At 52.8% G+C, this 13,246-nt stretch overlaps 1 protein-coding gene across 2 annotated transcripts in view; it reads right to left on the bottom strand.

Annotated features, from left to right (window-relative positions):
* The window catches only part of MBTPS1 (membrane bound transcription factor peptidase, site 1), a 51,926-nt gene that overhangs the window by 31,381 nt on the left and 7,299 nt on the right, over positions 1 to 13,246 (bottom strand). Inside the window, exons 2-7 of one of the 2 annotated variants that reach the window (XM_040982301.1) lie at positions 8,019 to 8,221; positions 7,665 to 7,847; positions 6,354 to 6,611; positions 3,850 to 4,053; positions 1,426 to 1,536; positions 1,018 to 1,127 (exon numbers count right to left, since the gene is read on the bottom strand). In XM_040982301.1, the coding sequence (XP_040838235.1) occupies positions 1,018 to 1,127; positions 1,426 to 1,536; positions 3,850 to 4,053; positions 6,354 to 6,611; positions 7,665 to 7,827 (846 nt within the window). In that variant the 5' untranslated portion in view covers positions 7,828 to 7,847; positions 8,019 to 8,221. The remainder of the gene's footprint in view (positions 1 to 1,017; positions 1,128 to 1,425; positions 1,537 to 3,849; positions 4,054 to 6,353; positions 6,612 to 7,664; positions 7,848 to 8,018; positions 8,222 to 13,246) is intronic. The other variant, XM_040982300.1, reaches the window with a different exon arrangement.

Raw genomic sequence — 13,246 nt, 5'->3', positions numbered from 1 at the left:
GCCCGCATCTTTTTTTTAAGGTATTCCCATCTGCATCTACACTGCTCCATCAATACATGCTTAAATGGGTATAGATAAAAATGACTCCTTGGGAAATATGGGTAGTAATATTATCAATAATCTTAATTATATCCTTAATATCACTACACTTTTATCTGAGATTGATGACCCAGAAATAGCTACAATAATAGACTTTTCTGTAAGTTACGCTGTGACTTAATAATGGGTAGAGTGTGTATGTTGGAGCTTTTGAACAGAGGTGACTCCATCTTCCTAAGCTACTGGGGAAATGGGGCCCCTCTCCTATCCTCCTGTCAGACTCCCCTGTGTGCAAGCCCGCCCTTATCCTTGTCAAGAAGCTCCAATGTGCGTGAGCCCTCCCCTCTCACTCCTGTTACAAAGCCCTAATGTACGTAAGCATGTCATAAAAAAGAAAAGTTATGGTAAAAATGATAAAAGAAGAAGAAAATGTGTCTTGATAAATATGTAAAAAACATGTTTCTCAGAACTAAGAGAAAGCAAGTGTTGCTGATAGATAACATGTAATAATCAATCAAAACATTGTAACAACTGCTTGCCTGACTCCCTGAATTGTATAAAAACCCATGTCTTGGTCCCAGTCACTGAGCCCAGCAGGCTTCCACAAGACTGAAGTCAAGGGCGCTCTCAGTGGCTTCCCCCGTCCTGTTCGGAGTGTGCTCACTTGAATAAGCGCTTGATCGCAAAGCATCCACTCTCTCGACTCGTGGCGTTTGTTCGAGTAACTAGGCTCAGTGTTCACGACAGATACCCCTTCTGGTCTCCCGTAAGGGAGGAAGCAACTCAAGTATTCAAAGTATCAACTGCTGCTTCCCAGGCACATTCGCAGGGAAATGGATCAGAAGCAGCTGAGATTCAGATCAGTGCCCTGACGCCTTGCCATCCCAAGCAGCAGCTTAACCCACTGTGTCGCAACACTGGCCCCTTCCACAATGCTTTCACTCACCTTCAAAGTTTCAGAGGTTCTCAAACACCTACCTGATTATTAGTAAAGACCCTGAAAATATGAAGTTCTGCATCTGGGGCAAATCCTTGGCACTCCCGCATACTGGCTATCACACCTGCCACGAACGTGCCATGGCCCAAACCTGTTACCACAGAGGGAAAAGTTAAACAGCAGCACGCACAGCAGTCAGCACTGCAGCCCGCCCGCCCCCAGGGGCCGTGCCCCCACCCTCTCCCGGCCTCCTCCGGGGCCTGGCCACTCTTCTCATCCAGAGCAGGAGGCACTCTGCCAGGCCCTCCCTCCTCTGATTCCCCATGTCCTCAGACATCTCCAGGGCGGTAACAACAGGAGTCTGTCCAAGCACCTGCTGCTGGCAACCCGCGGGCCCAGGAAGCAGAGGACAGGGTGCTGCCCTGCGGGCCCGCCGTGCTGGGACTCACCATCATCCAGCGTTCGCTCATTAGTCCAGTTGGTTCTCTCCTTTACATTTTTAAAGTGGGGATGCTTCTCGCTTAGCCCAGTGTCAAAAACAGCCACTCTTACATTAGCACCTTATTCCAAAAAAAATTAAGAATAATCAGATTCAGAAAAATCAACTTTTCAATTTTGGTTTACAAAATGTGTTACTAGGGCAGGCCTTTAGCTCAGTAGTCACAAGGCCTGAATCCCACACTAGAATACCAGCTCTGGCTCCTGACTTTGGCCTCCTGCTAACACAGACCCCAGGAGGCAGCAGCAGTAACCCAAGTAACTGGAGCCCTATTATCTGTGTGGGAAACCGGAACGGAACTCCCGGCTCCTAGCCACTGCGGACATGCGGGGCGGGAACCAGAGAGGCGCTCCCTCTGCGCCTCACTAAAAAACATCTCCCCTTGTTCCCTAGGATCCAGAGAACATAACAAGAAACAGAAGACACCCGAGGGCTCCAGAGGCCCACAAGGCTGAGCCCTCCAGGGAACGAGAAACCAGATGAAACCGGAAATCGCTCAGACCCTCCTCTCATATGGCAACACACAGAAAAGGAGCCCCATGCCCTGCAGGGGCTCCCCGAGGCTGATGGACAGGTGTTCATGGCCGTCACCTCAGGAGTCTCCCACACACAGGCTGCAGCAAAAAGAGAGGAGGAAGCCTTCCTTGTTCCTGGCAAGGAGGGCAACTTCCATCACATTCTCAGGATAACGGAAACAACAGGCAGGGCTCAGCAGCTCAAAGAAAATCACGTTTCTAACAGGAGGAGGCATTTCAGATACTGGCCAAAAGCCAGCTGCGCCGATGTCACCTACCACCAGCTTCTTGGAACCATTCTGGAGTGTGGCTGCCATGTGGCACCGTGATGCCAGCATCCATATGCTCCTCCTCTCATTCAGTCTCCTACTTACACACCTGCGAACGCAGCAGCAGATGCCCTGGGGGGCCACGACGCTGCCAGCACCCGGGCCAGACGGAGCCACCGATGCTGCCAGCACCTGGGCCGGACGGAGCCACCGATGCTGCCAGCACCCGGGCCGGACAGAGCCACCGACGCTGCCAGCACCTGGGCCGGACAGAGCCACTGACGCTGCCAGCACCTGGGCCGGACAGAGCCACCGACGCTGCCAGCACCTGGGCCGGACAGAGCCACTGACGCTGCCAGCAATTCGGGCAGTGAACCAGCTGACAGAATCTGTCTGTCTCTTCCTTTCTCTCTCTGTGCTGCAATGCCTTCCAAATAAATACATAAATCTTTACACTTGCCTTAACAGTTAGCTAATGTAATCAGTGCAATGTCTTATGGTATCACCATTGTATTCAGTTATAAACTGCACTGACAGTTAAAATACCTGCCACTTTTTTTTCTTAAGATTTACTTATTTTTATTGCAAAGGCAGATTTACAGAGAGGAAGATCTTCCATCCGATGGTTCACTCCCTAAGCGGCCGCAATGGCCGGAACTGAGCTGATTCAAACCAGGAGCCAGGAGCCTCTTCCGGGTCTCCCACGTGGGTGCAGGGTCCCAAGCATTCTTCGACTGCTTTCCCAGGCCACAGGCAGGCAGTAAATCACTGGACAGAAGATCTTCCTCTCTGCCTGCCTCTCCTCTCTGCAAATGTGCCTTTCCAATTAAAAAAAAAAAAAAAAAAACACTATACCCATGGAACTGGAATCGATTTAGTTTGGAGGGAATAGAAACACTTTTCTGGTGATCATGGAATCTTTTTGTGAAAGAGTTCTTACTCTAAAAACACAACTTCAGTAGGGGACAACCTTTTTGGTAAACTATCAATCCAAATCCAACAAGTTTAACAAGCTTTCAAGCATCTCAGATATCTCAGATCTTCTGAGGGTAGGGTTGAAAGAACCAAAGCAGAGGTGGGAAATCTGGGAGACCTGGCAAAGACCCCTCAACCAGCTGACATCTGAAGGCCAGGACCGATGTCTCATGGGGACACAACAGGAGTGACCAATCTGTAGGAAGGAACCTCCCTGGCTCTGGATTGTATTTGTGTCCTATCATCTGGTCACTGCTATTTCCTGTTCCTGAAACAAAACCACCAGCAAGTGCGATCATCAAAGGCTGAGGCATTCTGCATACAGCGAGCCCAACTCCAGCGATGAACCAGTTTCCACAGAACTGCCCCCAGCCAGCCACCCATGCCTGACCTGGACCTCCTTCCCCGAAACACCGCAGACATTCTTAGGCCACCAGCCTGTCAGGCCGCAAGCAGCGCGGCACCAGTTCACATGTGGTGCCAATCTGCCCTCGTGCTTACAATCAGAAAAGCCCTGGAAGCAGGTGCTTGGTACAAAGCACACACGCAGCCCAACACAGAGCAGGACAGACAGACGCACAAGCCTCACAGCGCTTCCTGTCAAGTCCCACACACCTGTGTAGCCCATCTGCCAGAGCACGTCTGCCTGCAGCGTCTGCGCCACCTGCCGCGGGATGGCTCTCAGCAGCCGTCTACTCGAGTGCCTTCCCGTGGCATGCCAGAACCCAGAACCCAGAGAGAGACTGGCTCTTCGCAGGGGACGTGAGGACTGCCACTTCTGGCTCCACCGAGTTTCATTGCAGGGCGCAATGGGGTCAGCTAGAATCAAGGAGGAGAAAGACGACATCAGAAGAGGACAAACAACACCCCCAGAATACAGCAACAGCAGGTCCAAGACAGAACTGTGTCAGAACTGCCCAGCAGAACTGTGTCAATTATGGAGTCAACACATTGTTCCCCAAACAGCTCTTAAAATTTTCTAACCAAAGTAAGGCAGATAAAACTGACAAAACAGGGCCAGGTGCAGTACCCTAACAGCTAGAGTCCTCGCCTTGCACACATGAGGATTCCATATGGGTGCCGGTTTGTGTCCTGGTGCCTCGCTTCCTATCCAGCCCCCTGTTGCTGTCCCTCCTCCTCTCTGTATATCTGACTTTCCAATAAAAATAAATGTTAAAAAAAAATCAAACTGACAAAACAATATCTTTAAAGCAACTGTGATATTGAAACTGAAGAAAATCTTTAGTTGAGGGAGTGTGGAAGAAGCTGATACCTGCGGGCAAGCACCTGCCATGGCAGCTGGCTGGGACCACTCACCCGGGCAGCAGACTGACCCAGCAGAAGAGGGAAAACTACTGGAGAAGATGGCCACTAGCCGATCCTGAGGGTGGACAGCGCCAGATTTCTGGAGGAATGGGGGCGAGCACATCTCTGAGGGTGCCAGGGCTACTCTGTAATTCTGACTTGGTGAGTGGATCTCTGTATGCTTTGCCAAAACTTGTCAAGCTGAACTCTTAAAAGAATGCACTTTACTATCTGTAAATCCTTTTTCAAGGGGAAAAGAAAAACCACACGATTTTCCTTTTCTCTTTCAAAGTCCATGTTATAATGAGAACAAATTCTATTTCAGATTGGTTTTAAGAGTTCCGAGAACTGCAGCCGTTTGTAAAGCCACTCACCATTACTGTTACTGCAGCTTTACTGGGCCCCACCCATGCAAGCAGCAGGACTGTCCAGTAACTGTTTGCACAGGTCAACCGAAACTGCTCTGCCCTCGACCCCCACGCTGGCTCCGGCTTTAAGTCAACAGCAGAGTCACTAATTGAGAGCAACACCAAGACCAAGGACAGGCCTGTTCCATGTGCATTCAGTCTGGGTTTCACACCATAAAAACAGCTTAACGATATTTGAGAAAAAAAACCATTAAAATCACAACAGGGCTTGAACGCATGCATACAAGTAACCATGGGAAGCCACAGGGTACACGCACTGGGAGAGAAGGAACACCCCAAAAGGGCCAGCCTGGGCTCCTCCAGCACCAGAACGACAGATCTCTAACCGCTGTCTGGTGGAAACAGTTCTGTGTCAGCTGGTGGGACAAGGCCAAGTGGATGCAACCTAAATCGAGACAGGTTATTTAGATGACAGAAAAGCAAAGCATTCTACTGATAAAAGCTGAGAAGAGATTCCCATTCGGCACCGTGAGCATGTGGTTTCCCGGGCAGCTGCAGGCCCGAGCACTTCCTGCAGGTATTGGCGGGGCTGGTAATGACCCCGTGTTACGATCAGCTCCTTCCAGGCTCCCTGAGATAGTCCAAGCTCCCCAAAGCCAGCACACGCATCCGGGCAACCTCAGTAAGTGTGACTTGCATTCATCCTCTGGATCATTTCAAGGAGTAAAGTGGCCACACACCGTGATTAGCACAGTCAGGCGGAGCTGACTCGGGAACAGGCAGGTGCCCCAGCCGTGAGCCTGAGCTGTGTGTTCTCAGCAGCCCTGGGCCTAGCACGCTGCAAAAAGCAACCTTTCCTTTTCCTTCCAATGAAAGAAAAGACTTTAACCTCAGACACAATCTGTCAACCTGGCTTACAACAAATGGTAAAAAAAAAATCTTTCCTTCGGTAACACCAATGGCTTTGGAAAACAACATGGCTTGTTATCTGTGAATAGGCACAATCCTGACAACTCAATGATGCCGGAACAGGAAGGGTTAAACCCTGGGCCGAGCCACCCTCACACCTGCCAGCAGTGACGCCTGCTCCCTCCCATCCGGGCAGGAGAAGGCATTTCTGCAAGTGTCACGTAAAAGGATGCACTCCGGGAAGCAAAACCCAAGCAAGAAGGACACAAGGGCACGTTTTCCTGGGGGGCGCGAAGACCCCAGTGACGGGGCGTCTGGGAAGCCCCTCGGCCCACCCACGCAGCCGTGCTGCACCAGCCCGCTGGGCACCGGCCCGCCCCCGTCCCACCAGCCCTCAGCATGGAGCATCTTTCAACAATAAAATAAGAAACTCCCAGGGGGACAATCCCCAGCGGGGACCTGAGGGCCGCCAGGCACAGGCAGCCGTTCTCAGGGCTCCGAGGAGGGGCGAGGACAGCCTGGGCACACGGTACTCACACTCCGTATACTTCAGGGAGCGAAAGACTTTGCGCTGGGGGGTCACCCGTTTGATGTTGGGGTGGTCTTCAAGTGTCAGCAGCCCCACTTTCTGTTTTTCTTTTATCTGAATCACCTCAAAATCGCTTGGGTAGTCACTGGACGGGTTGTTTCGAGGTATAATTCTCCAGTTGTCTACCTCACTGCTCTTCAGGGCACTTGAAATAAATGAATTTCTAGCTTTGGCTGTGAAGTATCCATTGAAAGCCACAATATATTCTGAAATCAATAATCACAGATAAAAATAAGAAATTACACATAATATGTATTATATATACTCTAAAATGTCACTGGTAAAAGAAAATGTATGTATCCAAAGGGACATAGTGGAAAACAACAGAAAACAAAAAGACTAGCTCAAATGTAATTGCAGGGCCTGGTGCTCTAGCTTAGTGGCTAAAGTCTTTGTCTTGAATATACCGGGATCCCATATGGACGCCGGCTCTAATCCCATCTGTCCGCACTTCCCATCCAGCTCCCTGCTTGTGGCCTGGGAAAGCAGTGGAGGACAGCCCAAAGCCTTGGGACCTTGCACCTCCGTGGGAGACCCAGAAGAGGCTCCTGGCTCCTGGCTTCGGATCAGCTCAGCTCCAGCCGTTGCAGCCACTTGCGGAGTCAATCATCCTCCGTCTCTCCTCCTCTCTGCATATCTCATTTTCAATAAGAAAATCAAATAAATCTTAAAAAATTATAAAAAATAATTTTAAAAAATTAAACTGCAGAAATTTGAGTCTACAGCAAAAGCTAAGTTTTTTAAACAGGAAAAACAAAACTCAGGACTGAATGCTTAGCTAGCTTGACCAGAAACATCAAAATTCCAGTGTGGGATTTTAAAAAAATTTTTACTTAATTATCTACAAGACAACATTATAGAAAGGGAGCAACAGAAACAGGAAGGAAGTCTTGCAGCCACTGCTTCACTCCCCAGATGGTGGCAACAGCGGGGCTGGGCCAGGCAGCCAGGAGCTCTGTCCAGCCTCCCACACGGTCACAGCAGCCCGGGCACTAGGGCCAACTGCCCGCCCTGGCACGTGAACATGTGCTGCCCTGAACCCAGCTGTGAGTAAATGAGTACCGAGACCACCGCCCTTAGTTCACGCTAGCAACCCGCACTGGGAGACAAGTGCGGGCGAGGCTCACACCCAGGCGGCGGGTGCAACGCAGGGGAACCCTGCAGCCAGGGGGACCCTGCAGCCAGGGGACCCTCCCCGGCAGCTCAGTGAATCTGGAACCAGAGCGGGCCGGGGCGGGCCCAGCAGGGACAGTCCTCACCAGACTCCACAACCGCAGAGGAGAATTCCACCTTCAGAGTCAGGTGGGGGCAGTCAGGACACGGCACTCTCTCCACAGACTTCTTTTCCAGTCGGTCACCCAGATGCTTCTTTCCACAAAGTAAAAACACCAGCAGAGGCAGCCAGATGTTGACAAGCTTCATGGTCCTAAGTGAATACGGTCCTAAAATCGCATAAATCCAACTGTACTGCTCTGCTCCCAGTCAGGAGCGCAGGGGCGGCTCAGGCGAGCGCTGCAGCATCGGGCAGAGCCGGCTCCCAGTCCTGGCTCCCAGTCCTGCCCGCCGCGGGCAGCAGGCACATCCCGGGCCGCTGCGCCAAGACAGGCTCTCACTTCTTTCTCCGCTTCTTCTCCATGTTGGGCACAGGGCTGCTCTCACTGGGGCCACGGCGAGCGAGTCCTCCGCCCCATGGGCACCACGGAACCAGGCGACGAGGCTGAGGGCGGTGGGTCTGCAAGGGCACGGTGACACGCAGGGGATGACTCACACGCCGGACAAGGGGCCACGCAGCCTGACACACACTGCTTGCTGCTACCTGCGTGGGACAACAGTTGGAAGGCCACATTAAACAGGGAAAAAGGTAAAACAAATGAGAGAAGTGAGCAAATGCAGGCGAGGGAAAATGAAGCACACTGGGCCTGCACATGCTCACGGCCCGCAGGGCACCCGGAGCCATGGACTGACGGGCCTCCAGGCCAGCGGGGCACCCGGAGCCATGGACTGACGGGCCTCCAGGCCAGCGGGGCACCCGGAGCCATGGACTGATGGGCCTCCAGGCCAGCGGGGCATCTGGAACCATGGACTGACGGGCCTCCAGGCCAGCGGGGCACCCGGAGCCATGGACTGACGGGCCTCCAGGCCGGCCGGGCACCTGCAGCCTGGGGCTGTCAGGCCTCAACCAGGTCTGTGTCCAATCCCACCACTAACAACTCGCCCCCAGGGCACATCCCCAACCAGGACCCTAACCCCCTCCAGTGGTCTCAGTGTCTCAGTGTTCAGGAAGAGGCCTGGGGCACGCCCTCCACTCCAACCCGAAAACATGCCTCAACAGCAGGTAATTTCTCTTCCAGTTCTGTTCAGCGCCTCCTTTTATAAGATCCTGTTTTAAAATTACTCACATTCTCAAACTTTCCGTCAATTCTATGAGATCACTGAAGAAATTTCTTTGCGATTAAATTTATCTTACTTGCAGCCTCAAACTATTTTTTTAAAGATTTATTCATTTTGGGCCCGGCGCGGTGGTGCAAATGGTTAAAGGTCCTCGCCTTGCACGCCCGGGATCCCATATGGGCGCCGGTTCTAATCCCGGCAGCCCTTCCCTTCCAGCTCCCTGCCTGTGGCCTGGGAAAGCAGTCGAGGACGGCCCAAAGCTTTGGGACCCTGCACCCGCGTGGGAGACCCGGAAGAGGCTCCTGGGTTCGGATCGGCATAGTATCGGCCCGTTGCGCTCACCTGGGGAGTGAATCATCAGATGGAAGATCTTCCTCTCTCTCTCTCCTCTCTGTATATCCGCCTTTCCAATAAAAAAAAATAAATAAATAAATCTTTAAAAAAAAATTTATTCATTTTCACTGGAAAGTCAGATATACAGAGAGGAGGAGAGACAGAGAGGAAGATCTTCCATCTGTTGATTCACTTCCCAAGTGGTTGTAATGGCCAGAGCTGTGCCGATCCGAATCCAGGAGCCAGGAACCTCTTCTAGGTCTCGCATGTGGGTGCAGGGGCCCAAGGGCTTGGGTCGTCCTCGACTACTTTCCCAGGCCACAAGCAGGGAGCTGGATGGGAAGCGGGGCCATGGGGATTAGAACCGGTGCCCATACAGGATCCTGGTGCATGCAAACAAGGACTTTAGCAGCTAGGCTACCACGCCAGGCCCTGTAGCCTCAAACTTAATCTAGCAGCTAATGCGGTGAGAACGCAGACTGTCCATCTCATTACTGAAGTAATTCCTGGAATGAGGATGCTTAGACGGCAGGCTCAGGCTCCAGAACGTCAGTGAGGGCCAGCGCGCTGGCAGGTTGATCCTGTCTGCAGCACCAATATCCCATAAGGGCACCAGTTCATGTCCTGGCGGCCCCACTTCCCAACCAGCTCCCTGCTTGTGGCCTAGGAAAGCAGTCGAGGACGGCCCAAGCCCTTGGGCCCCTGCACCCACATAAGAGACCCAGATAAAGTTCCTGGTATCAGATCAGCTCAGCTCCAGTCATTCCAGTCACTGCAGCCATCCGGGGAGTGAACCAGCAGATGGAAGACCTTTCTTTGTCTCTCCTTTTCTTTGTAAAATCTTCCTTTCAAATAAAAATAAATGTTTTTAAAGTTTTTCATTTATTTGAAGGAGTTAAAGAGACAGGAAGAGAGACTGTCTGCTGGCTACCAAGATGGCCACAGAATCAGGGCTGCGCCAGCCCTGAGCCAGGAGCATCATGCAGATTCCACACAGGAGGCGGCCGTGCCCCAGGCCCCTGGGCCAGCGTGTGCTGCTTCCCCGGGCGTGAGCAGGCAGCGGGAGAGCAAGTAGAGCAGACAGGACAGGAACTGGCAAACACTGACCAGAGGGCCAACCTGCTGTTCCTTCATTCACACGCAGGTCAGGGATTTGGGAGGTCCTTGGTCCATCCTTGGCTCTTGACTCACTTCCTACCTACATGGGAGCCGAGAGACAGCAGCTGGTGACGTGGGGAGCTACGGCCCCACACCCCAGGCCAGTGGAAGCATCTGGGAAGTGAGTAACCAGCGGACGGGAGTTTTCTGTCTCCCAAATACAACTGAAATGCTTGCCTTAAGCTGAGGACTCAGTGACATCCGCGAGCTACAGGTTACACCATCAGTGAGCAATGCTGGTGACAGAATCTTAGAACCAAGCGGACTGCATCAACCTCAACTAAACCCGTCCCACCTGACAAGTTACATTACGACATACCCTACGGGGGACGAGATCAACACCTTACAGCGTAGACAGAGCCTAACTTTGAATGAAAAACACAAGAAGTTTTTTTTTTTTTTTTTTTTTTTTTTTAGAGGCAGAAAGACAGGGGGAGACCAGCACGGAGACAGACCCCCATCTTCCAGGCACTCCTTAACATCTACAACGCTGGCACTGGACCAGGCAGAAGCTGGAAGCCAACCAGGCCTCCCAGGGTGTGCACCAGCAGGAAATTGGAATTGGGCAGGGATCCAGGAACTGAATCCAGACAGTGCGACAGCGGATGTAGACATCTTAGCTGCCAGCCACAGTTACCCAGGTTTGGGAAATCTTAAAGAGAACATACCCCTCGGTGCCATCAGTATGGCACTCTCCTTCATAGAACAAGCGTGTTGGGTTTCCGGAGAGCAGGACAGCATCACCAGGCGTTCTATGTCCTCCCCAGCTCACGCCCAGGGTGTGCAATGCTTCCCAAGTGTGTCAGGGACACAGCGCTGTGGCGTCAAGTGGCAAAGGCTGGGCACAGCAGAGGAGGATGCCACAGGACGGCAGCCGCTCAGCAGCGGGGAGCCGTCGGTGAGCTCCCTGTGGATGGCGAGCCCCCGGGCCGGGTGGGCCAGCAGAGCAGCAGTGGGATCCCCACACACAGGCACATCATGCAAATGGCATGCCTGCGCAGACAGGACGAGAGCCGAGGGATGGGCAAGCCCTCAAGCAGCTACTCCAAGGATCAAACAATACAGACATCTCCACAGAGCTCTGGATGACACTGCAGAGCAGTGACCACCAGCCAGCAGCACCTCACGCAGCACACAGGGATGAAGAAAACAATGGGAAACTCCGACCTGTGCAGTGGGCCTTCCCGTGTGGGAGACAGGTGCCAACCAGGTCAGTGCAAGGTTCAGAACTGAGCTGGTGAGGGGCAGCGACCCTGAGGGACAGGAGCACTCAGTTCAGGAAGGGCCTTTGGACTAAGACCTGCAGGAAGTGAGCCTCACCATCTAGGCACAGGTATGCAGAAGCCCCTGGGCAAGGAAGGTGCCAGGGTGTGGCTGCAGCACAGTGCAGAGCCAGACCAGGCACCACCAGGGAAGAAGGGACTGCAACTTTCACCCGCACAGCCAGGAGACACAGGCACGCCGGACAAGAGGCTCCTGTGCAGAAATACCCAGGGCAGAGGAGGCGGGAGAGTGGAGAACACTGGCCATGTTTCTGACATGACGACGGAGCTGGCAGAATGCCAGGAATGGACAGGGGTCAAGGACAACAGCAAGGCCTCTACCCACCTAGCCCAAAGGAGCCTGCCCCTGACTGCCCGAGGAAACAGCAGAGAGGCCTGCCGGGCTGGGGAAGGCTGGCAGAGCTCTGTCACTTCATTTGTTTTTTTTTTTTTTTTTTTTTTTTAAAGATTTATTTTTATTATTTTTTCATTGGAAAGGCGGATATACAGAGAGGAGAGACAGAGAGGAAGATCTTCCGTCCGATGATTCACTCCCCAAGTGAGCGCAACGGGCCGATACTATGCCGATCCTAAGCCAGGAGCCTCTTCCGGGTCTCCCACGTGGGTGCAGGTTCCCAAAGCTTTGGGCCGTCCTCGACTGCTTTCCCAGGCCACAGGCAGGGAGCTGGAAGGGAAGCGGGGCTGCCGGGACTAGAACCGGCGCCCATATGGGATCCCGGGCGTGCAAGGTGAGGACCTTTAACCACTTGCGCCACCGCGCCGGGCCCACTTCATTTGTTTTTTAAGATCTATTTTCACTGGGAAGGCAGATTTACAGTGGAGACACAAAGACGGTTCATCTGCAGGTTCACTCCCCAAACGGCCACAACAGCCAGAGCTCAGCCGATGCAGAGGCAGAAGCCAGCAGCCTCCTCCGGGTTGCCCACACAGGTGCAGGGTTCCATGGCATGGAGCTGGATGGGAAACGGAGCAGTTGGAACATTCTGTGCCCTCACAGAATCCCAGCACTTGTAAGGACTCTCCACTGAGCCATGTGCTGGCCCAGAGCAAACAGGAGGGCTGGGGGAGCAGGGTTCAGGGTAGGACGCCAGACAGTCCAGGACCTTTACTTTCAGAGGAGGCAACTGGCAGAGGTGACAGGAAGGTCAAAAAAAAATCAAAATAAGCAGGAAAGATTTTTTTGAATTGTAAAGTCAGATATACAGAGAGGAAGATCTTTGTCCGATGATTCACTCCCCAAGGGATCACACCGGCCAGTGCTGTGCCGATCAGACGCCAGGAGACAGGAACTTCCTCCAGGGCTCCCACTTGGGTGCAGGGTCCCAAGGCTTTGGGCCGTCCTCGACTGCTTTCCCAGGCCACAAGCAGGGAGGTGGATGGGAAATGGAGCTGCTGTGATTAGAACCAGCGCCCATATGAGATCCTGGACTGTTCGAGGCGAGAACTTGAGCCACTAGGCCACCGTGCTGGGCCCAGAAGGAAAGATTTAGCAGGAGGAAGTGTGTACGGGTAAGAGACCACAGGCTTAGGAATTCAAAGGTAACCAGCTTCTTCCAGAAGAAAGGTGCACTCAGTCACAAGTGAGCCTTGCCACTGACTGTACTTTACCAACTGTCACCTGGTACATACCTTGCTGTATGTAATGAATGCATCACCTTCTGGTGCAGTGACTGACT

Source organism: Ochotona curzoniae, unplaced genomic scaffold (genome assembly GCF_017591425.1).
Source record: "Ochotona curzoniae isolate NIBS_2020 unplaced genomic scaffold, NIBS_Ocur_1.0 contig_3622, whole genome shotgun sequence".
Lineage (NCBI taxonomy): Eukaryota > Metazoa > Chordata > Mammalia > Lagomorpha > Ochotonidae > Ochotona > Ochotona curzoniae.
The sequence above is the reverse complement of the archived record's forward strand: the minus strand, read 5'-3'. Positions and strand labels throughout refer to the sequence as shown.